We start from the raw sequence: 22,792 nt of genomic DNA, 5'->3' as shown, positions 1-22,792 counted from the left end.
ACCCAATTCTGCCACAACCAACAAAAGTATTCTTACAGTTGGTTAGATCTCACTACGAAAAAAGAAGGACAGTGCTTGTGCTTGTTTTCAGGGATTTTAACCTCTGAAGCCACTCAGATTCTAATCTATGACTAGGAGCTTGACAACTGTTTTTAACGTGTTGGCCTATCACATTGCCAGAACAGAAATCTATGATTGGTTGAAGTTCTCAGTGTGACAACAAGTCATAATGCTGTACAGAGGTGAAGAGCAGCATAGCATCATGCCACCACAGTTATCTCCCTGAAGATGACAGTATCTCACACTTTGACACCTCCCAGTTGCCTGGTGTCTTGAACAGGCAGAAGCACTTTACTTTTCACCATTACAAACCAACCAAATGACTCACATACAGTGTAATTGTAGTCATCTTATAGTGATAGATCAGAGCGGCATGTTTCTCACCATTCTAGATCCTAAGTATGCCCAGAGGCATCATGGGAGATCCCAGCTCTCCCCCAGTGCATGCTGATCCTTACTACCCAGACTGTTGGTGATGGTGCGTTGGTGACAGTGTAGCACCACCACCAGCCGCCTTACAGCTTCCCCTGAGAACGCCACAAGCTGTGAACGCCCTTGTCACCATTACCTCTTCCATGTGTGAGAGGAATGTTTCACGGCCAGGGCCCAGCGACGAGGCTATAAAGAGAAATATGCTCCCTAATCGTTTTTTTCTTTTCCTTTTTTCTCTCTCTCTGTTCTTTAACCGGTCGCCTCCGTGTCTGTTTATGTCCTCTGAGCTATCGGCTATCTGCTCAATCTTTCGGCTGCTAACTGCTAAGGGACAGAGGCTAGCTGCCTCTCTCTCTCTCTGTCTCTCTCTCTCTCTCTCTCTCCCACCACATTGTAATCTCTACTTGGCCAGGGTGAGAGACTGAGAGACTAAGCTGATGATTATTACGCAGAATAACTTCAGTACCAGGCACGGGGCTTGAGATGGTGTGAAATCACTGTGCACAGGTTGCCAACTTATTTTAGTTGATAGTATGGGTTTCTTCAGTTGGCTACGGTAGGCTGTCTGAAGGAGGGCTGGCTACTTTGGTCTACATAAGGTTTTTGGAGGGACCAGGCGTGGCTAGGCTTGACTGGGCTACTGTGTTTCTCAATAGGCAGATTGTTATGAACGAACCCTAACCCTAACCACACTAGTGAGAGTGCTTTAGACAACAAATGTTGTTCTTCTTGTTCACACATTTAGTTTTGTGTGGCTATGTATTTATGTTGGATAATCAGAGGGAGGGGAGGTATATGATTAAATGTAAACTTTTGCCTGAATCAATTTGTGTGTCGCTACCTTTTCTAGTGTACATTTAAATGTGAAATGTACTTAACTAATGTAATCATGTCTGTCTTAAACATCACCTGTGACCCTCTTAGCACCTCCACACTTCTCTGGTTATCTATGTCCGTTGCTAGGCTAATCTGTATAAATAACACCTCTTAACAATAACAGTTCTTTTTGTTCTTCAAGGGCTATCTAACCAATATGAAAACAATATGTTTTAAACCATGTATATCGAAATAAAGAAACTGATTGTGTCTTGCAGGACTTTGCCGATTCAATATTCCGCTTGGTGAGGGAGAAATACCAGGAACTGGCAGACAGCTGCACCCCCATGCATGCACGACTCAGAGCCCTGGCAGGCATCGTAATGACCAGAGGTATGGTACATTTCATTGACTTTTATATCACATTACATTTTTAACCAGGCAAATATATATATATATATAGTGAGAGAGAGAGAGAGACCACTGCATCCTCATGCACCTGCAGAGTGTCATATACTTCTGATATGAATTATGTATTGACCGTGGTCCCTGGGGGAGATGAAGACAGACATTGTACCCGTGTCATTCATCCAGCTATACACCGCGCAACAGTACCTACACTCCTGTCGGTTTGACAGTAGCTCCGCTGGTTTTAGAGAACTACAGAAGGGTTTAACTCCCTCAATAACTTTCTTAATATTGTCAATCGTCAGGAGTGCATTACTGTGTTATTAATGTCTAAAAACTGGACAATAGCCCTGTTAGCCAACAAAAGCCATTAAAATGTCCATTGTAAACACACTTTGATTTGATTGCATCTACTGTTCCCAGTCTTTTTCCTCACCTGGAATTTATATTGGGCCCTCACACACAATCTGTGTCTTTTAGCAACTAATAACCCTATTAGCCTATTAGCCAAGTGAATTAACAGACATTAATAAACAAAATGTCAATTTAGTGCTTCAATAATATGTATTTTAGTCAGACTTTTGATCTTATATCTCATATAGACATTTCAACCGCGCCCCAAATGGCACTCTATTCCCTTCATACGGCTAATGGCCCTGGTGAAATGCAGTGCACTATAAGGGGAATAGGGTGCCATTTGGGGGCGCATCCTGTCTTTATTTCCACCTGGTATTTACATTGGGCCCTAGCTCACATCTCCCACACAGAGCTGTAGTGTGCTTAAGTGGAGAGCTTTATCTCTTTGCCTGGCTGCAGTCTGTGGGGCTCAGTGTGATGGCTGTGTGGTGGCTGGTGAGGATGGATCAGTATCTCCAGCAGTCTGTCTGTGTCGAGAGCGGCGGCTCATCAATTTAGACTTCACTGAGACCCGGCTCGCCTTGACCTAATCTTATTCCGCTACTCTCCCTGCCGCTCAATAATTGGCACTTTTTGTTTATTAATAGGCAGTGTTATCTTCAAAGATCCAGACGCGTACACAGCTGTTGCTGGAACTGCCCAAGTATTTGTGATTGTGAGAGAGCGAGAGCTACAGCGAGCTAGCAGGCAGCAGACACAAACTTGACAGGAACACTAGGGGTTCTGTTTGCTGGTCACCTCTCTCTCTCTCTCTCTCTCTCTCTCTCTCTCTCTCTCAACATCTATTGGCTGTCTCAGTCCTGTGCACACACCACCGACATATTAATAGAGGGACTTGACTTTGAACCACAGCCCCTCCCCTGCCCAACGTACTCCCATTCAAGGCCTGTGGAGACAATTCCAACCTGGGCGAGATTTGATTTGTCACTGGCACAGTGAGGCTCTTATTGGTTATGTGGCTGTAGAAGGCAAAGTAAACAGAAAAGTCATTGGGTTAGAAGGTGTGGATAATTTCATTTGTATCTAAGATAGTGTTGGTCCTTGGAGATGGAAATTAGTTTAGGACATCAGAGTTCCCCTTGGAAAGCATGCAGAGGGAGCGCATGACAAATGCCAAAGTCTTTTTTATTGACTACTTGTTTGGTATGGAGATGTTTTAACACAGCCTGTAATTCAGTTAGGATATGTGAGTCTCTCTCCCATAGAGTGAAATCATAGGAGATTAAATAAAAACAGTTCAGAGAGTGAGAAGCAAGTAGTGAATTATTGCTTTGTAATGTTTTGAAGTCTGGTGCTGGGTATCCATTTCCACAGAAGATTTCTCTCTTTTTATACTTTTTCTTATCTCTTGTTGCCTCCCTGCATTTTTATGAATTTGTCATTCAATAATACCCCATTTTAAAAGGCTTAGAAGTGAGGTTGTCAAAGACAGGTTAGAGGTGGGGAAGGTTGGAGTGGATGGTCGGGGGGCCGGAACATAATCATAATCATTTGTACACTGCAAATTGACCACAACCAAGCCCAAAAAGAGATTGTACTTGAAAATAACAATCATTTGATATCTTGATTACATTGAGCCATGATCGCATATGTAACGTTTTTCGTTTTAGCTGAATTCCTGGTGATTTTAAGTTTTTTTTGTACCAAAAAAATGAAGTTCTTAATAAAATGTATATTCAGTATACTGAGCAAACAAATTAACGCAACGTGTAAAGTGTTGTTGGTCCCATGTTCCATGAGCTGAAATAAATAAGCACAAAAAGCTTATTTCTCTCAAATTTTGTGCACAAATTTGTTTCCATCCCTGTTAGTGAGCATTTCTTCTTTGCCAATATTATCCATCAACCTGACAGGTGTGGCATATCAAGAAGTTGATTAAATGGCATGATCATTACACAGGTGCCCCTTGTGCTGGGGACAATAAAATACCACTCTAAAATGTGCTGTTTTGTCACACAACACAATGTCTCAAGTTTTGAGGGAGCGTGCAATTGGCATGATGACTGCAGGAATGTCCACCAGAATTGTTGCCAGAGAATGTAATTAATTCATTTCTCTACCATAAGCCACCTCCAATGTTGTTTTAAAGAATTTGGCAGTATGTCCAACCGGACTCACAACTGCAGACCATGCCAGCCCAGGACCTTCACATCTGGCTTCTTCACCTGCGGGATAGTCTGGGACCAGCCACACGGACAGCTGATGAAACTAAGGAGTATTGCTGTCTGTAATAAAGCCCTTTTGTGGGGAAAGACTCATTCTAATTGGCTGGGCCTGGCTCCCCAGTGGGTGGGCCTATGCCCTCCCAGTCCCACCCATGGCTGCGCCCCTGCCCAGTCATATGAAATCCATAGATTAGGGCCTAAGGAATTAAAAATCTTTGAAATTGTTGCATGTTGCGTTTATATTTTTGTTTTGTTTTACTAAAAACTTTGGGGGACCAAAAAAGATCACTTGCGGGCCGGTTTTGTCCCACGGGCTGCCTGTTGCCATCCCTGGGTAAGACGGCTGTATGGAGACAGCACTGTCAGGACAGAAAGGCTAATAACACTGTCAGTTCAGAGGGCAGTGGATTGTTTTTGAATAGAGTGCATTTGTAGGTTAAATTTAATTATCATCATGAGAATGATGTTTCATATTTTTCCGAATCAAGAGATTGAAGTGACCCTGTTGTCAACACTACCGTAAGGTCATGGGTCATAGTTATTCAAATTAGTAGTACACTTTGTATGGCTCCCTATTACCTTTACAGTGCCTTCGGAAAGTATTCAGACTCTTTGAAGGATACCCAAACATTTCTGCAGCATTAAAGGTCCCCAAGAACACTGTGGCCTTCATCATTCTTAAATGGAAGAAGTTTGGAACCACCAAGACTCTTCCTAGAGCTGGCCGCCCGGCCAAACTGAGCAATCCGGGGAGAAGGGCCTTGGTCAGGGAGGTGACCGAGAACCCAATGGTCACTCTGAGAGAGCTCTAGAGTTCCTCTGTGCAGATGGGCGAACCTTCCAGAAGGACAACAATCTCTGCAGCACTCCGCAAATCAGGCCTTTATGGTAGAGTGGACAGACGGAAGCCACTCTTCAGTAAAAGGCACATGACAGTCCGCTTGGAGTTTGCCAAAAGTCACCTAAAGACTCTCAGACCATGAGAAACAAGATTCTCTGGTCTGATGAAACCAAGATTGAACTCTTTAGCCTGAATGTCAAGCGTCATGTCTGGAGGAAACCTGGCACCCTCCCTACGCTGAAGAATGGTGGTGGCAGCATCATGCTGTGGGGATGTTTTTCAGCAGCAGGGACTGGGAGACTTGTCAGGATCGAGGCAAAAATGAATGGAGCAAAGTACAGAGAGATCCTTGTTGAAAACCTGCTCGAGAGCGCTCAGGACCTCAGACTGGGGCGAAGGTTCACGGTCCAACAGGACAACGAACCTAAGCAAACAGCCAAGACAATGCAGAAGTGGCTTCGGGACAAGTCTCTGAATGTCCTTGAGTGGCCCAGCCAGAGCCCGGACTTGAACACGATGGAACATCTTTGGAGAGACCTGAAAATAGCTGTGTAGCTACGCTCCCCATCCAACCTGACAGAGCTTGAGAGGATCTGCAGAGAAGAATGGGAGAAACTCCCCAAATACAGGTGTGCCAAGCTTGTAGCAGTACACTATGAAGGGAATACGGTAGGGTGGCATTTGGGACACACATATAATACAATTCCGTCAATTCTAGAGGCCGTTAAAGAGTTGCACACCCAGAAAGATTTCAAGGTTCAAAAACATAATTTTCTCTCCTAGCTACCCCTCTCTCTCATTGTATCAGATATATTTTCATATTGATTCTAAGGATGATACACATCTTAATTTGACATTGAAGATCTTCAAACATCTTGCCTTCATGAGTCTCTTTATAGCCTAGTGGCATGCAAATGAGTTCACTAGCGTTAACCTTGGCTTGACGACAATTCCTTTTACTCCAGGAGAAGAACATCATTTTAATGTTCCTTTAGTACTTAAGAATAATGGGTTCTTATTACAGACAAATCTTATTTCTGTCTGTTAACGTGTCTCTTTGTCTACAGCAACAAAGAAACTGGAATGGTCTGTGAATAAAGAATACAAACTTGATTTAGTTGATAACAGAGCTGATAACAGTAGAAAATTGGAAAGTTGAACTCTATAGTAGCCTTTACTAAACTGAAATATGACTGAAGTTAGTTACTCCAGAAGGCTTCCTTATGATAATAGTCTTATGCTGATAGAAACTGATGAGACAAACCTAATTTGGAAAATACCTGCTTGATGATAGCTATTAACCCCACTTAAAATCTCTCTCACGCGCTCCCGCTCTCTCTTTCTCCTCTCAGAGGGAGGGGCTGCTTGGTGGCAATTTCATGGTGAGATGAAGAGCAGCTAGGAGAAATTATCCCCCGCAAAATGGATCTAAACAATTGCTAAGTGGAACATCAGAGAAAAAAAGGAGAGTGAAAAGGGTGTTGCATTTGGCACGTTTAACTTGTATTATCTCCCCAGAACGAGGCATGTTGCTGCATGCTCAGGGCTGATGTGGAGGATAGATGAGACCTGGAGGTGTTGGTTTGCTACCACACTAAGACTCAACCTGGCACTGTACAGTAGATGACATAACAGAGGATGAACCATGGTGAGGTTATTGGACCAAGCTATTACCCCACATAGGCTAGTCCTGAGGAAATCATTTCGATCTAGGGGAACGTCCCAAACGAAATAGGGTGCCATTTCAGACGCAGAAAACATAGGTTTAGGTGTCTCAAAATATGCTGCTAGAGGTAAAATATCTGTTCCTTCTCAACTTGGCACTCAACCTGCATTATGGTTTTGACTTGGCTACTGAGGCCGTGCAGAGCTGGCACTAGTTGACATAACAGAGCAGGAGCAGCCAGCATCTGGTTTGTCCTTAACATTAATCTTGAAATTCCTGGCGTGGGTTCCCTGGTCTGGGCTGGTGTTGCAGTGGTTCCGCTAAGAGCTAGCCAGGGCACCAATCTCTCTGAGTGATTGTGTTAGTGGAGTTTCTACAACCAAAGAGCATAATTTATTCATTCATGGCTTCATTTTTTTCTCTACGCTAGGTGATTCAGCTGCCACATTGTTGCCTTGGTTTGCTGCTGTTAGTTGACTGATCATATAGTGCTTCACGGCTAGAAATGATATTGTGCTAAATAACATCATGGTTGGAATGCACTTTTGATTAATCAGATTGCGCTGCCAGAACCGTTTCATAATCAACAAGGCAACAGCAAACATGTCGTCCCCCAAGAATGGTGCAGCCCCCCCCCCCCCCCCCTTGGGCCAATCAGTGTAATTTTGTAAATTATGGATCTCTATGGCAAGACGCATCATTCACCCAAGTTTTGTCAAAATCAGGTCAATGATGTCTGAGATATCTTGTGGGTTAGTTAGACTCCAATCCCTGAGCATGTGTGACAAATTTCATCAAACAGATCAAGAGATATAAACATGTGCCCATTATAACGTGTGGTCGATATGAATGTTCTTGCATATGTTGAGTCTTGCCGGTGTTCGCAACATTTGTCCTGGCTAAATTCCCAATCTGGCCCCCACCATCACAGCCACCTAATCATCCACAGCTTCCAATTGGCTCATTCATCCCCCCTCCACTCCCCTGTAAGTAACTATACCCCAGGTCATTGCTGTAAATAAGAATGTGTTCTCAGTCAACTTACTTTGTAAAAAATTTATAAAAATAAGCAACACATTTTGATACAATACGAATATCCTTGACTGATTTGTATGCCTTTGTTCCAGACCATGCCCACATTAATGTTTATTGGTCTATAGAGGCCATGTTTTTTCGGTTCTAATCTGGAAAATATTGCATTGAGAGGAAAATATTGCATTGAGAGACATCCATAGATGCTATATATCAAGTTTTGTGCAGATCGGTCATTCGTTGCCAGCAGAGTAGCGTTTTAAAATTCACATTGGTGGAAAATCCAAATTTCTTCATGACTTTAGGTAAAATGTGGTGAGATGCGTGACCTTTCAAAGTTTGCATTTTCAATCTCTTGTTATAGCGCCACCATCTGGCCAATCAGTGTAATTTTGTAAATGCCGGATCTTAATGGCAAGACGCATCATTCACCCAAGATTCGTCAAAATCGGGACAATGCTCTCTGAGATATCGCTTGTGACTAACGGACTAACTGACTGATCCAAAATCACCTCCCCGAAATTAATCGTGGGGGACAACAATATAGTATTGCTACAAGAACGTATAAAGAAGCTAGGAAATGCATCATGAGAAGAACCATATCTCATATGTCTCCGTCCTCCTTTGCTCTATCCAAGCAGCCACTGAGTCAGAAGGTGGTTAGTCAAAGCTAGCCGAATGGATTTCAGAGGCCATGACTTTAACCCCACCTCAATATGAGCTGCTCTTATTGTTAATGGCAACCTGGCAGAGGTGGCTCGTCGCCTGTCTGCCTGCATGCACACACACACACACACACTCTAGCCTGCCTGTCTGCTTGCCTGACTACAATACCATCTGGGCCACAGCAGATAAAAGCTCATATGTTGCTCCCGCGTTGCCTCCAGGTCCGGCGGACGCAGTGAACCCTGAATTTGTGAAGCGATGGAGAGATTTGTGGCGGGCAGAGGAGAGGAGAGCGGAGGAGAGAAAAGGAGACTGACGGTGGTTAAAGCATGCTGAGCCAGCCCCGTCACACACTCATGGTTTATGCTGTCAAAAATCCTGCTGCTGAAGCCCATTTTTTAACCACAGTGCTTTTGAATTAAAATCAAACAAATAGGTTTCAGGGCTGTGGCAGGAGGGGATCTATGGGCTGCAAGGGTGGGTTTATTCCTACTGGGTTCACTAACAATCACGTTTCAAAGAGTGGTAGTAGTGTTCACCTGAAGTGTTCCCCTGAAGTCTGACATGGTATTTAAATGGTCTGTGTCCCAAATGGCACCAAATTCCCTACATGGGGCACTACTTTTGACCAGGGCCTGGTCAAAAGTAGTGCACTATATAGGGAATATAGTGCCATTCAGAAATGGCCTATGGTATCTGGTTAAAGGTATTTAGGTGTGGAGAATTGTTGATGGAGTCCACTGTTATCCCATAACTAATGCAGACTCTAGACATACTCTTGTTTCATTATTTTCACACCACATGATTACTTGATGACGTGGTGTTCTGTCAAATGACACAATGAAGTGTGAGTCATGAGTTCTAAATTATATTTTAAACGTAATAAAGCTATTTTATTTCTAACACTTGTTGTCTCCCTTTTTTTCTCTCTCTGTCTTTGCCAGGTTTGGACCTGAGACAAGTCCAGGTGGTAGCGCTATCTACCGGGACCAAATGTATCAAGGGAGAATACATCAGTAACCAAGGACTGGTGGTCAACGACTGTCACGCTGAAATCACAGCCAGGAGAGCCTTGGTTCGCTACCTCTACTCTCAGTTAGAGCTCTTCTTAAGGTAACAACATCGAATGCTCCTGTAACATATTATAAACCGTATTTTAAGGCCTCATTGTAAGGGCTCATACAAGCTTATAGCATCTAATAAAACATTATACCTGCAGGCTTTAAGTAAAGTGTTGATGTGCTTCCTCTACTCTCAGTAATACCATCTAATTTTGTCTCCTTTGAATAGTACAAGAGTAGGCAGGGGTGTTTTACTAATTATCCTTACAAGTAAAGTGAGGGATATGCAAATTAAGGTGATATACTGGATGTGTTTTTAAACCACTATTCATGAGTTATTTTTCGTAGATGTTCATTAAATGCTCCTAAAAATAAGATGCTAAATCAGATTATATTATATGACTTGTAGCTACAATTAAATTACAATTCTGTTCTTACTTAGCACCATGGTAACAGAGAAGCGTTATACAACAAAGACATTTTCCCAATCAATCGTCATACTGTAGGCAGACTGCTATTGTGTCAAAGCAATGAATTCCTGATTAAAATGATATACGTTACATTCATAAGCTTGTGAAACCGCTATAACTACCTCTCCAAAACCTAATATTCGCCCCACCAGAGAAGAAGCATAGTCTTCTAAAAATTCTAGTTTTTAGTTTGAAATTCTCCTACCTACACAACCACTTTGGTAAATTGCATCATGTGCTACTATGGACCAATCTTACCTGCCAGGCCCTTCTGGCTACTAAATTGCTAGCCTGTCAAATTAGAGTAGAAAAGGCTAGTTCCTTTAATGTCATATTAGCATAATACAGCATATTGACTTTTGTCTTTCCTCAATGTCTAATATAATCACTGGGCCAGAGTCTCAGCGGCTGAGCAAGAGAAAGCTAATGGGAAAGATAAGTCCTATGAAAATAGCCAAACATAATGCCACAACTGACGTATATTCACCCTATTTCTTTTATTTCACCTTTATTTAACCAGGTTGACCAGTTGAGAACAAGTTCTCATTTACAACTGCAACCTGGCCAAGATAAAGCAAAGCAGTGCAACAAAAACAACAACGCAGAGTTACACATGGGATAATCAAGTGTACAGTCAATAACACAATAGAAAATCTGTATAGTGTAAGCAAATTAATTAAGGAGGTAAGGCAATAAATAGGCCAATAGTAGCGAAGTAATTACAATTTAGCAATTTACACTGGAGTGATATATGTGCAGATGAGGATGTGCAAGTAGAAATACTGGTGTGCAAAAGAGCAGAAAAACTAAAACAAATATGGGGATGAGGTAGGTAGTTTGTTGGATGGGCTATTTACAGATGGGCTGTGTACAGCTGCAGTGATCGGTAAGCTGATCTGACAGCTGACGCTTAAAGTTAGTGAGGGAGATATAAGTCTCCAACTTCAGTGATGTTTGCAATTCGTTCCAGTCACTGGCAGCAGAGAACTGGAACGAAAGGCGGCCAAATTAGGTGTTGGCTTTGGGGATGACCAGTGAAATATACCTGCTGCAGCGCGTGTTGCTATGGTGACCAGTGAGCTAAGATAAGGCAGAGCTTTACCTAGCAAAGACTTATAGATGACCTGGAGCCAGTGCGTTTGGCGACAAATATGTAGCGAGGACCAGCCAACGAGAGCATACAGGTCGCAGTGGTGGGTAGTATATGGGGCTTTGGTGACAAAACGGACGGCACTGTGATAGACTGCATCCAATTTGCTGAGTACAGTGTTGGAGGCTATTTTGTAAATGACATCGCCGAAGTCAAGGATCGGTAGGATAGTCAGTTTTACGAGGGTATGTTTGGCAGCATGAGTGAAGGAGGCTTTGTTGCGAAATAGGAAGCCGACACCTAGGTATTCATAGTTGTCCACATATTCTAAGTCAGAACCGTACAGAGTAGTGATGCTAGTCGGGCGGGCGGGTGCGGGCAGCGATCGGTTGAAGAGCATGCATTTCGTTTTACTAGCATTTAAGAGCAGTTGGAGGCCACGGAAGGAGTGTTGTATGGCGTTGAAGCTCGTTTGGAGGTTTGTTAACACAGTGCCCAAAGAAGGGCCAGATGTATAGAATGGTGTCGTCTGCGTAGAGGTGGATCAAAGAATCACCCGCAGCAAGAGTGACATCATTGATATATACTATAAAAAGTCTAGGTTTGAGAACGAAAGCGACATAGGGAATATACTGTAATATCATGCAATGCATAATGTCTCCAATGATGAAAAATCACAATGGCGAGCTCTGAGTCGATTAGTATATGTTAGAACTGAATTATTTAAATTCAAGGCATTAAATAGTAAACATGTGGCATGGTTCAATACGGATTTGTGAAATTAAAGTATATTTGAGTAAAACAAATATTTGCAGCCTCAGTTCGTAGTAGCAACTACTATCACACATCACAATCAGTAGCTGAATAACTGGCTGGAGTTTTAGTGGGTAGCCTAGTGTCTAGTATCAGACAAGGATCATAGTCATTTCAACCATTCAGGGATGATGTAAGAGAAACTGGTATACACACACACATATACACTTAAACACACACACACACACACACACACCAACAGCCCTCCGCTCTTCGTGATGTATCATCCAGTTGAGACAGACTGAGTAATGTTCAGGGGGCCGACAGTGACAGAGAGAGAAACTGCTTTGGTCAGGGAGAAGGCCAGTGTTTGTCATCACTCGCTCTCTCCCTCTGTTTCAGTTCATCATTGAAAAATAGACGGGGGCCGGGGGGGTTTATGTGTGTGCTGTGATAGATAGTGGTCACTCTCTTTTTTCCTCATCTCTTCTATCTTTTTCTTTGTCTTTGAAGCAAAAGGCGAGAGGACTGGGAAGAGTCGATATTCGTCCGGCACAAGGAGTCAGGGTACCGGTTGAGGGACAACGTCCATTTCCATATGTACATCAGCACGTCGCCCTGCGGAGACGCTCGCCTCAACTCGCCCTACGAAATCACCACAGACCGTAAGACAGACTCTCTCTTTCCATCTTCATCTCTCTCGTTATCTCTCGTTTATTTTCCCTCCCTCTCTCCTGTCTTCCTCGTGGTTTGGTGTCTTTTTCCCCTTTACCAGAGTTTTTTTTTTTTTAAGGGATCATCTTCTGCCGGCTGATATGTTGAAAGCGACTGCTCTGCTTTTGTCAGACGCTGTCAGAAAACTGGCATCCCTTTCATGTCACATTACATCCACAGGCCTTTCAGACTGCCAAGCCACTGTGCTGAACAGATGACATTTTAATGCTTACTCCATAAAAAAATGTATATTCATTTAGATGGCGACGGCTGGCATTCGTTTTTATGTGTGACTTACAGGGTTAGCAATGTAATCTGCTTGGCAGTTTTCCATCAAAAATATTTCCCCTCCTTTTTTTCTCTTAGACAGATCTATTCAGCACTGTACCCATGCTGCTGATGTATCATTATATTGACGTGGAGGTTTTTTTACACACACTCACACACACACTAAAATGAAGGAGAAAAAAAACATTTGAGGAGGCAAATGAATCACGCCAGTATGAAAGGAACTGAGAGACTGTCTCCCTGGAAAGCTTTGAACTTCACTTTCTTGGTCATTAAACCTTTTAAATGTTCATCAATCAGCTTTTACAGATTAGAAAATTACTTATGCAGAAGGGGCTCCCATAATACCTTTCTCTGCCTTTTCCTCAATACTTCAGAGGGGAACTCAAGGCTTAACTTTAACTTTAACTTCATTGCATAGAGAGAGAGAGAGAGAGAGAGAGAGAGAGAGAGAGAGAGAGAGAGAGAGAGAGAGAGAGAGAGAGAGAGAGAGAGAGAGAGAGAGAGAGAGAGAGAGAGAGAGAGAGAGAGAGAGAGAGAGAGAAAGAAATCTGTAGTGGAGAACTACTTGGCAAAGGGTTTAGAATCATTGCCCCTTTTGGTTGATTTCCATATGGGATGGATATGAGGTGGAATTGCAGGCAATAGTGACGTTCAGAACATAGAGACACAAAGTTAGGCATGATCATGTGTGCTACGTACTGAATAGAACCAGTCAGATACACAGACATGCATGAATGAATCAATTAACACACACAGACACACAAATAAGACTGACCGTCTGGCTCTGTTCTGTTCCCAGTGCACAGCAGCAGACACCTGCTGAAGAAGTTCCACAGCCACCTGAGGACCAAGATCGAGTCCGGGGAGGGGACCCTGCCTGTGAGGTCCTCCAGAGGGGCAGTCCAGACCTGGGACGGGGTACTGCAAGGGGAACAGCTCATCACCATGTCCTGCACAGACAAGATCACAAGGTTAGATCATCACAAACACACCACCATGAAAACACACTTTTCCCCTCCCTTGTCGAATTTTAGGACCTGCTATGTCCTCAAAGGTAAAGCAAATATGATCTGCCTACATGACATTTCAGAGGATAGGATGAAAATTGTTGAATCAACAGACAGACAGTCATAGCCAGAGGTAAAACAAAACAGTGGAAGTCAGAAAGTAAAGGGCGATGTTCACAGAGCCAAACTCTGAGTAATCCACACGCTCCACAGACAGGAACGAAAACACAGCCATCTATTGATCTGAGGGCTATCTTTATTGGTGGATTACCTTTTTATGAAAACACATGATCCCTGTTTAAACAGAGCATTTAAAAAGATGGCTTTATTGACTACAGAGAAGGGTTGGGATTGGTCTGGTATTTACTCTGTGTGTGGTGGATAACTCTCTGCCCAAGAGCAGGAGAGACAGAACCGGAGCAGGGAACCGGAGATGTCAGTCAGTCAGTCAGTCAGTCAGTCAGTCAGTCAGTCAGTCAGTCAGTCAGTCAGTGACTTGTGTTGTTGATTTTTCTCCTGTTGACTGAATGATGCTTATTTTCTATATGAGTTTGCATAGGATAATCCTACACTAATTAGTTCATGTAGGGATCGTCCATTGTTTGAATCCCCTGACCCTTAAACTACCTCCTGGTCTTAGATTGCCTAGTGCACTAATTAGGGAATAGGGTGCCATTTGGGACTACCATGGTCTTTAACAGTCTTTAACAGTACACCCACAGTACGGTGAATAAGGGCTGCTACCTCAGCTGTGTGATATTCCCCCACCACCTACCCAGTCAGAGGGTTCTGAGATCTGACATGAGGGGAGACAAGGCGGTAGTGTATCGAGGCTTAAGTAAATGTTCAGGGTGATTTTGTTTATTCACCACTTGTGTGTTTTTTTTTCTGAGGCATCTTTTGACAGCAACGAATGATCTCCTTGTTCTCGATACGGTGGTTAAAGAAAGGGATGTTACATTAAATCTCTAGTTCTCACCCTGTCTCTTTCCACCGGGAGGTGAGAGCATGAGTGTCCACACATTAGCTGTATTATCTCACTCAACTAGGGAGAGATGTGGCGATAGCAGCTAGCAGCACTGTTTCCCTTACAATTCTCCCAATATTTGGAGGCTAATTGGTTCTACAACAACATCTGCCTGGCCACACCTGTCTATGATCTTGATACATAAAGTTAACTGCCAAAATAAAGGAAACACCAACATAAAGTGTCTTAATAGGGCGTTGGGCCACCACGACCCAGAACAGATTCAATGCATCTTGGCATATATTCTACAGTGTCTGGCACTTTGAGGGATGTGACACCATTCTTCCACGAGAAATTCCATAATTTGGTGTTTTGTTGACGGTGGTGGAAAACGCTGTCTCAGTCGCCGCTCCAGAATCTCCCATATTGTAAGTGTTCAATTGGGTTGAGATCTGGTGACAGACACACACACACACACACACACACACACACACACACACACACACACACACACACACACACATATGAATTACTTAATCAACTCAGAAACCACACCTGTGTGGAAGCACCTGCATTCAATATACTTTGTATTCCTCGTTTACCTTTATTTTGGCAGTATCTTGCTCACTCAGACTAACTAGTCACTTAGCAGAGATGTTTTAAGCCATAGAAATAGTATTACTAAAACGGACATGCCGAAAGTCAGTGGACCGGCGGCCATATTGAGTGTACTCTTGAGTATACCATTCAAATGATCATGGTAAGTTGTCCGTTCTAGTCATTATATTTCTATGTAATGATTTTATTTGACATTTTATTTGCAGCGAGCAGGGAGAGTTAGGCCCTCGACTAGCTAGCTACAGATACACTATATGACCAAAAGTATGTGGACACCTGCTTGTCGAACATCTCATTCCAAAATCATGGGCATTAATATGGAGATGGTCCCCCCTTTGCGGGTGTTTTATGGAGTTGAGGTCAGGGCTCTGTGCAGGCCAGTCAAGTTCTTCCACACCGATCCCGACAAACCATTTCGGTATGGACCTCGCTTTGTGCACGGGGGCATTGTCATGCTGAAACAGGAAAGGGCCTTCCCCAAACTGTTGCCACAAATTTGGAAGCACAGAATTGTCTAGAATGTCATTGTATTCTAAAGTGTTAAGATTTCCCTTCACTGGAACTAAGTGGCCTAGCCCGAACCATGAAAAACTGCCACAGACCATTTTTCCTCCTCCACCAAACTTTACAGTTAGTACATGCATTTGGGCAGGTAGCGTTCTCCTGGCATCCGCCAAACACAGATTTGTCCGTCGGACTGCCAGATGGTGAAGCGTGATTCATCACTCCAGAGAACGCATTTCCACTGCTCCAGAGTCCAATGGCGGCGAGCTTTACACTATACCAGCCACCGCTTGGCATTGCGCATGGTGATCTTAGGCTTGTGTGCGGCTGCTCGGCCATGGAATCCCATTTCATTAACAGTTCTTGTGTTGACGTTGCTTCCAGAGGCAGTTTGGAACTCGGTAGTGAGTTTTGCAACTGAGGACAGACGATTTTTACACGCTCGCACTTCAGCACTCGGCTGTCCCATTCTGTGAGCTTGTGTGGCCTACAACTTCGCGTCTGAGCCATTGTTGCTCTTAAACATTTCCACTTCACAATAACAGCCCTTACAGCTGCCTGGGGCAGCTCTAACAGGGCAGAAATTAGATGAACTGACTTGTTGGAAAGGTGGCATCCTATGACGGTGCCACGTTGAAAGTCACTGAGCTCTTTAGTAAGGCCATTCCACTGCCAATTTTTGTCTATGGAGATTGCATGGCTGTGTGCTCGATTTTATACACCTGTCAGCAACGTGTGGCTGAAATAGCCAAATCCACTCATTTGAAGGGGTGTCCACATACTTTTGTATATATAGTGTATTCTGAGGTGGCTCTCCTCTTTCCCCCTGAAAGTGACCGTTAATCTGCCCAATATGATTCAGTTGGCCGGGGCTGGAGACGCAGCGATTACATCTGTCTAGGTCACCACCATAGGTGAAAGCAATTACTTGGCAAAAAATAGAGGGATACGACACGGCAGTCAGGGGAAAGGAAAAGGGACATCCTACTTCCTTTCTTTCTTTCTTCCTTTCTTTCCACCAAGCTAGATACCGTCCGACACCCTTTCTCTCCCTCTCCACTCCTCTTTCTCCGTTTTAAATCCTTGTAAATTATCCTTGGCCTCCACTGAAGTGAGTGGGTCAGTAAAGGCCTAGATAATTAAGGTCAGGGTGAAAGAGAGAGGGATAAAGAGGGTTGAGAGAGAAAGAGAGAGAGGAGAGGGGGCTTTAGCCTTTTATCCTAGTGTAGCCATACCATTTGAGCTGTAAATAGACACATCCGAGGTGAAGGCTGCCCTACTGCCACTGTCTGTTTGTCCCACAGTTACTCTCCTTATTGTATCCCTCCCTTCATCATATATCTCCCTCCATTCATTCATCCCCCACTCTCTCATGTCATCATGTCTGTTTGCGTAGGCGTAAAGTTATGTTACGGTAAATGAACCACCATGAAAGCTTTTTTTCATATATTTTTTTTAATCATCATTACTATTGCTGTCATTATTGTGATCGTTACTATTGTCATTATTGTTATCGTTAGTGTTTTTGAAAAAGCACAACAGGGTTGGGCACCTGATTGACCAGAGAGTGGATGTTTGATTAAGTCAATGACTTGTTTTAATTGAAGGGCCTAAATGGCTTTCATATGACTATGAACCTTTATCTTCCATTTGGATTTTATGTAGATGAACACATTACTTTAATGGTCTCCGTTTACGGAGAGGAGGAGGGAGGGATAGAAGGAGGGATAGAGAGAGAAGGGGGAGAGGGAGGGAGTCTCCCCCTTTAAAATCCATGCAACAGCCAGATGGCTGTCTTTTCTTGCATGAGATTAAAATATGTTTCTAATTCACAGCGTTGCTTCCTAGGTAAATTAATATTTCAAGCTAAATCATTTCTGTTTTGGTGGAAGTAGCGGGAGGGGAAAAGAGAGAATAGAGCTCTTTGCTTTGTTTGGGAAAGGTAGGACAGATCCCACTAACAGATTGTGGTGGCGCAGGTACGGCCGGGGCGGCAGTTAGCGCACTTTAGCGATTCTTGGAAAACGTCGATGTTAATTGACTGCTCGGGGAAGCAAAAAACATAATGACTCATTATTAGTCATGAACGGGGATGCGAGAGGAAAAGATAATTGCAATTATTGCAGCCATGATAAAGATACATTGATTAACAAAAAGAACAATGGTGTAAAAATGAGCAACATAATGTTTGCCTCTGATTGCGCTTCTCATAAGTTCTTTAGTCCAATGCTTGTGTGAGTACACAGCTACACAACCCAGGTACACACAGAGGGCTTCTATATCTTTGTTCTTTTGCTCTGAAAGGAGGAAATCATTATAAACATGGTAATTATGCCCCATCTATTTGTTAATGTATTCTGGAAAATAGATTAGTCTAAACAGCAAATGACAAGGCAGTCTAGAGACATCTAGACCTAGTATCTCTCCACCATTCAGATCTGGGTTCAAATACTATTTGGAGTGACAGATGGGTGGGGTTTTCAGTTTTGCAACTAAATTATTTGAAATTATTTCAAATAGTATTTGAAACCAGGTCTGCCACCAGTGTACTATCTCGCCACCAGTATAGTACTATCGCACCATCAGTATTACTATCTCACCACCAGTATAATATCATCTCACCACCAGTATAGTACTACAGTATCTCACCACCAGTATAGTACCATCTCACCACCAGTATAGTACTGCAGTATCTCACCACCAGTATAGTATCAACTCACCACCAGTATAGTATCATCTCACCACCAGTATAGTATCAACTCACCACCAGTACAGTATCAACTCACCACCAGTATAGTATCATCTCACCACCAGTATAGTATCAACTCACCACCAGTATAGTATCATCTCACCACCAGTATAGTACTGCAGTATCTCACCACCAGTATAGTATCATCTCACCACCAGTATAGTATCAACTCACCACCAGTATAGTATCATCTCACCACCAGTATAGTATCAACTCACCACCAGTATAGTATCATCTCACCACCAGTATAGTATCAACTCACCACCAGTACAGTATCAACTCACCACCAGTATAGTATCAACTCACCACCAGTATAGTATCATCTCACCACCAGTACAGTATCATCTCACCACCAGTATAGTACTGCAGTATCTCACCACCAGTATAGTATCATCTCACCACCAGTATAGTATCATCTCACCACCAGTATCGTACTGTAGTTTCTCACCACCAGTATAGTATTATCTCACCACCAGTATAGTATCATCTCACCACCAGTATAGTATCATCTCACCACCAGTATAGTATCAACTCACCACCAGTATAGTACCATCTCACCACCAGTATAGTACTGCAGTATCTCACCACCAGTATAGTATCAACTCACCACCAGTATAGTATTATCTCACCACCAGTATAGTATCATCTCACCACCAGTATCGTATCATCTCACCACCAGTATAGTTTCATCTCACCACCAGTATAGTACTGCAGTATCTCACCACCAGTATAGTATCATCTCACCACCAGTATAGTATCATCTCACCACCAGTATCGTACTGTAGTTTCTCACCACCAGCATAGTACTATCGCACCATCAGTATTACTATCTCACCACCAGTATAGTATTATCTCACCACCAGTATAGTATCATCTCACCACCAGTATAGTATCAACTCACCACCAGTACAGTATCAACTCACCACCAGTATAGTATCAACTCACCACCAGTATAGTATCATCTCACCACCAGTACAGTATCATCTCACCACCAGTATAGTACTGCAGTATCTCACCACCAGTATAGTATCATCTCACCACCAGTATAGTATCATCTCACCACCAGTATCGTACTGTAGTTTCTCACCACCAGTATAGTATTATCTCACCACCAGTATAGTATCATCTCACCACCAGTATAGTATCATCTCACCACCAGTATAGTATCAACTCACCACCAGTATAGTACCATCTCACCACCAGTATAGTACTGCAGTATCTCACCACCAGTATAGTATCAACTCACCACCAGTATAGTATTATCTCACCACCAGTATAGTATCATCTCACCACCAGTATCGTATCATCTCACCACCAGTATAGTTTCATCTCACCACCAGTATAGTACTGCAGTATCTCACCACCAGTATAGTATCATCTCACCACCAGTATAGTATCATCTCACCACCAGTATCGTACTGTAGTTTCTCACCACCAGTATAGTACTATCGCACCATCAGTATTACTATCTCACCACCAGTATAGTATTATCTCACCACCAGTATAGTATCATCTCACCACCAGTATCGTATCATCTCACCACCAGTATAGTTTCATCTCACCACCAGTATAGTATCATCTCACCACCAGTATAGTACTATCGCACCATCAGTATTACTATCTCACCACCAGTATAGTATCATCTCACCACCAGTATAGTACTGCAGTATCTCACCACCAGTATAGTACTGCAGTATCTCACCACCAGTATAGTATCATCTCACCACCAGTATAGTATCATCTCACCACCAGTATAGTATCATCTCACCACCAGCATAGTATCATCTCACCACCAGTATAGTACTGCAGTATCTCACCACCAGTATAGTATCATCTCACCACCAGCATAGTATCATCTCACCACCAGTATCGTACTGTAGTTTCTCACCACCAGTATAGTACTATCGCACCATCAGTATTACTATCTCACCACCAGTATAGTATTATCTCACCACCAGTATAGTATCATCTCACCACCAGTATCGTATCATCCCACCACCAGTATAGTATCATCTCACCACCAGTATAGTATCATCTCACCACCAGTATCATACTGTAGTTTCTCACCACCAGTGTAGTACTATCGCACCATCAGTATTACTATCTCACCACCAGTATAGTACTATCTCACCACCAGTATAGTATCATCTCACCACCAGTATAGTATCATCTCACCACCAGTATAGTATCATCTCACCACCAGTATAATATAATCTCACCACCAGTATAGTACTATCGCACCATCAGTATTACTATCTCACCACCAGTATAGTATCACCTCACCACCAGTATAGTACTGTAGTATCTCACCACCAGTATAGTACTACAGTATCTCACCACCAGTATAGTACTGCAGTATCTCACCACCAGTATAGTACTATCGCACCATCAGTATTACTATCTCACCACCAGTATAGTATCATCTCACCACCAGTATAGAATCGTCTCACCACCAGTATAGTACTGCAGTATCTCACCACCAGTATAGTACTATTGCACCATCAGTATTACTATCTCACCACCAGTATAGTATTATCTCACCACGAGTATAGTATCATCTCACCACCAGTATAGTACTATCACACCATCAGTATTACTATCTCACCACCAGTATAGTATCATCTCACCACCAGTATAGTACTGTAGTATCTCCCCACCAGTGTAGTACTACAGTATCTCACCACCAGTATAGTACTGCAGTACTTCACCACCAGTATGGTATCATCTCACCGCCAGCATAGTATCATCTCACCACCAGTATATTACTATCTCACCACCAGTATAGTACTATCTCACCACTTGTATAATACTACATTATCTCACCACCACTATAGTACTATCTCACCACCAGTGTATAACTATCTCACCACCAGTGTATAACTATCTCACCACCAGTGTATAACTATCTCACCACCAATATATTACTATCTCACCACTTGTATAATACTACATTATCTCACCACCACTATAGCACTATCTCACCACCAGTGTATAACTATCTCACCACAAGTATATTACTATCTCACCACAAGTATATTACTATCTCACCGCCAGTATATAACTATCTCACCACCAGTATATAACTATCTCACCACCAGTATATTACTATCTCACCGCCAGTATTGGAATATCTCACCACCAGTATATTTCTATCTCACCATCAGTATATTAAATTAATATCTCACCACAAGTACAGTACTCTCACCACCAGTATAGTACTATCATCTCACCACCAGTATAGTACTATCATCTCACCACCAATATAGTACTCCCTCACCACCAGTATAGTACTACAATATCTCACCACCAGTGTATAACTATCTCACCACAGTATAGTACTATCTCACCACCAGTATATTACTATCTCACCACCAGTATAGTACTATCTCACCACTTGTATAATACTACATTATCTCACCACCACTATAGTACTATCTCACCACCAGTGTATAACTATCTCACCACCAGTGTATAACTATCTCACCACCAGTATAGTACTATCTCACCACCAGTATAGTACTACAGTATCTTATCACCAGTATATTTCTATCTCACCACCAGTATATAACTATCTCACCACCAGTATATAACTATCTCACCACCAGTATATTACTATCTCACCACCAGTATAGTACTATCTCACCACTTGTATAATACTACATTATCTCACCACCACTATAGTACTATCTCACCACCAGTGTATAACTATCTCACCACCAGTGTATAACTATCTCACCACCAGTGTATAACTATCTCACCACCAGTATAGTACTATCTCACCACCAGTATAGTACTACAGTATCTTATCACCAGTATATTTCTATCTCACCACTAGTATATAACTATCTCACCACCAGTATATAACTATCTCACCACCAGTATTGGACTATCTCACCACTTGTATAATACTACATTATCTCACCACCACTATAGTACTATCTCACCACCAGTATATTTCTATCTCACCATCAGTATATTAAATTAATATCTCACCACAAGTACAGTACTCTCACCACCAATATAGTACTATCATCTCACCACCAATATAGTACTCCCTCATCACCA

General features: G+C 42.7%; 1 protein-coding gene across 1 annotated transcript in view; it reads left to right on the top strand.

Annotated features, from left to right (window-relative positions):
* adarb2 (adenosine deaminase RNA specific B2 (inactive)) overlaps positions 1–22,792 on the top strand; it is a 63,989-nt gene that overhangs the window by 30,177 nt on the left and 11,020 nt on the right. Inside the window, exons 3-6 of the mRNA XM_014157458.2 lie at positions 1,587–1,701; positions 9,448–9,616; positions 12,391–12,542; positions 13,682–13,853. Coding sequence (XP_014012933.2) covers positions 1,587–1,701; positions 9,448–9,616; positions 12,391–12,542; positions 13,682–13,853 — 608 coding nt within the window. The remainder of the gene's footprint in view (positions 1–1,586; positions 1,702–9,447; positions 9,617–12,390; positions 12,543–13,681; positions 13,854–22,792) is intronic.

Source organism: Salmo salar, chromosome ssa19 (assembly GCF_905237065.1).
Source record: "Salmo salar chromosome ssa19, Ssal_v3.1, whole genome shotgun sequence".
Taxonomy (NCBI): Eukaryota; Metazoa; Chordata; class Actinopteri; order Salmoniformes; family Salmonidae; genus Salmo; species Salmo salar.
Note: the sequence above shows the minus strand (reverse complement) of the source record. Positions and strands in the feature narration are given on the sequence as shown.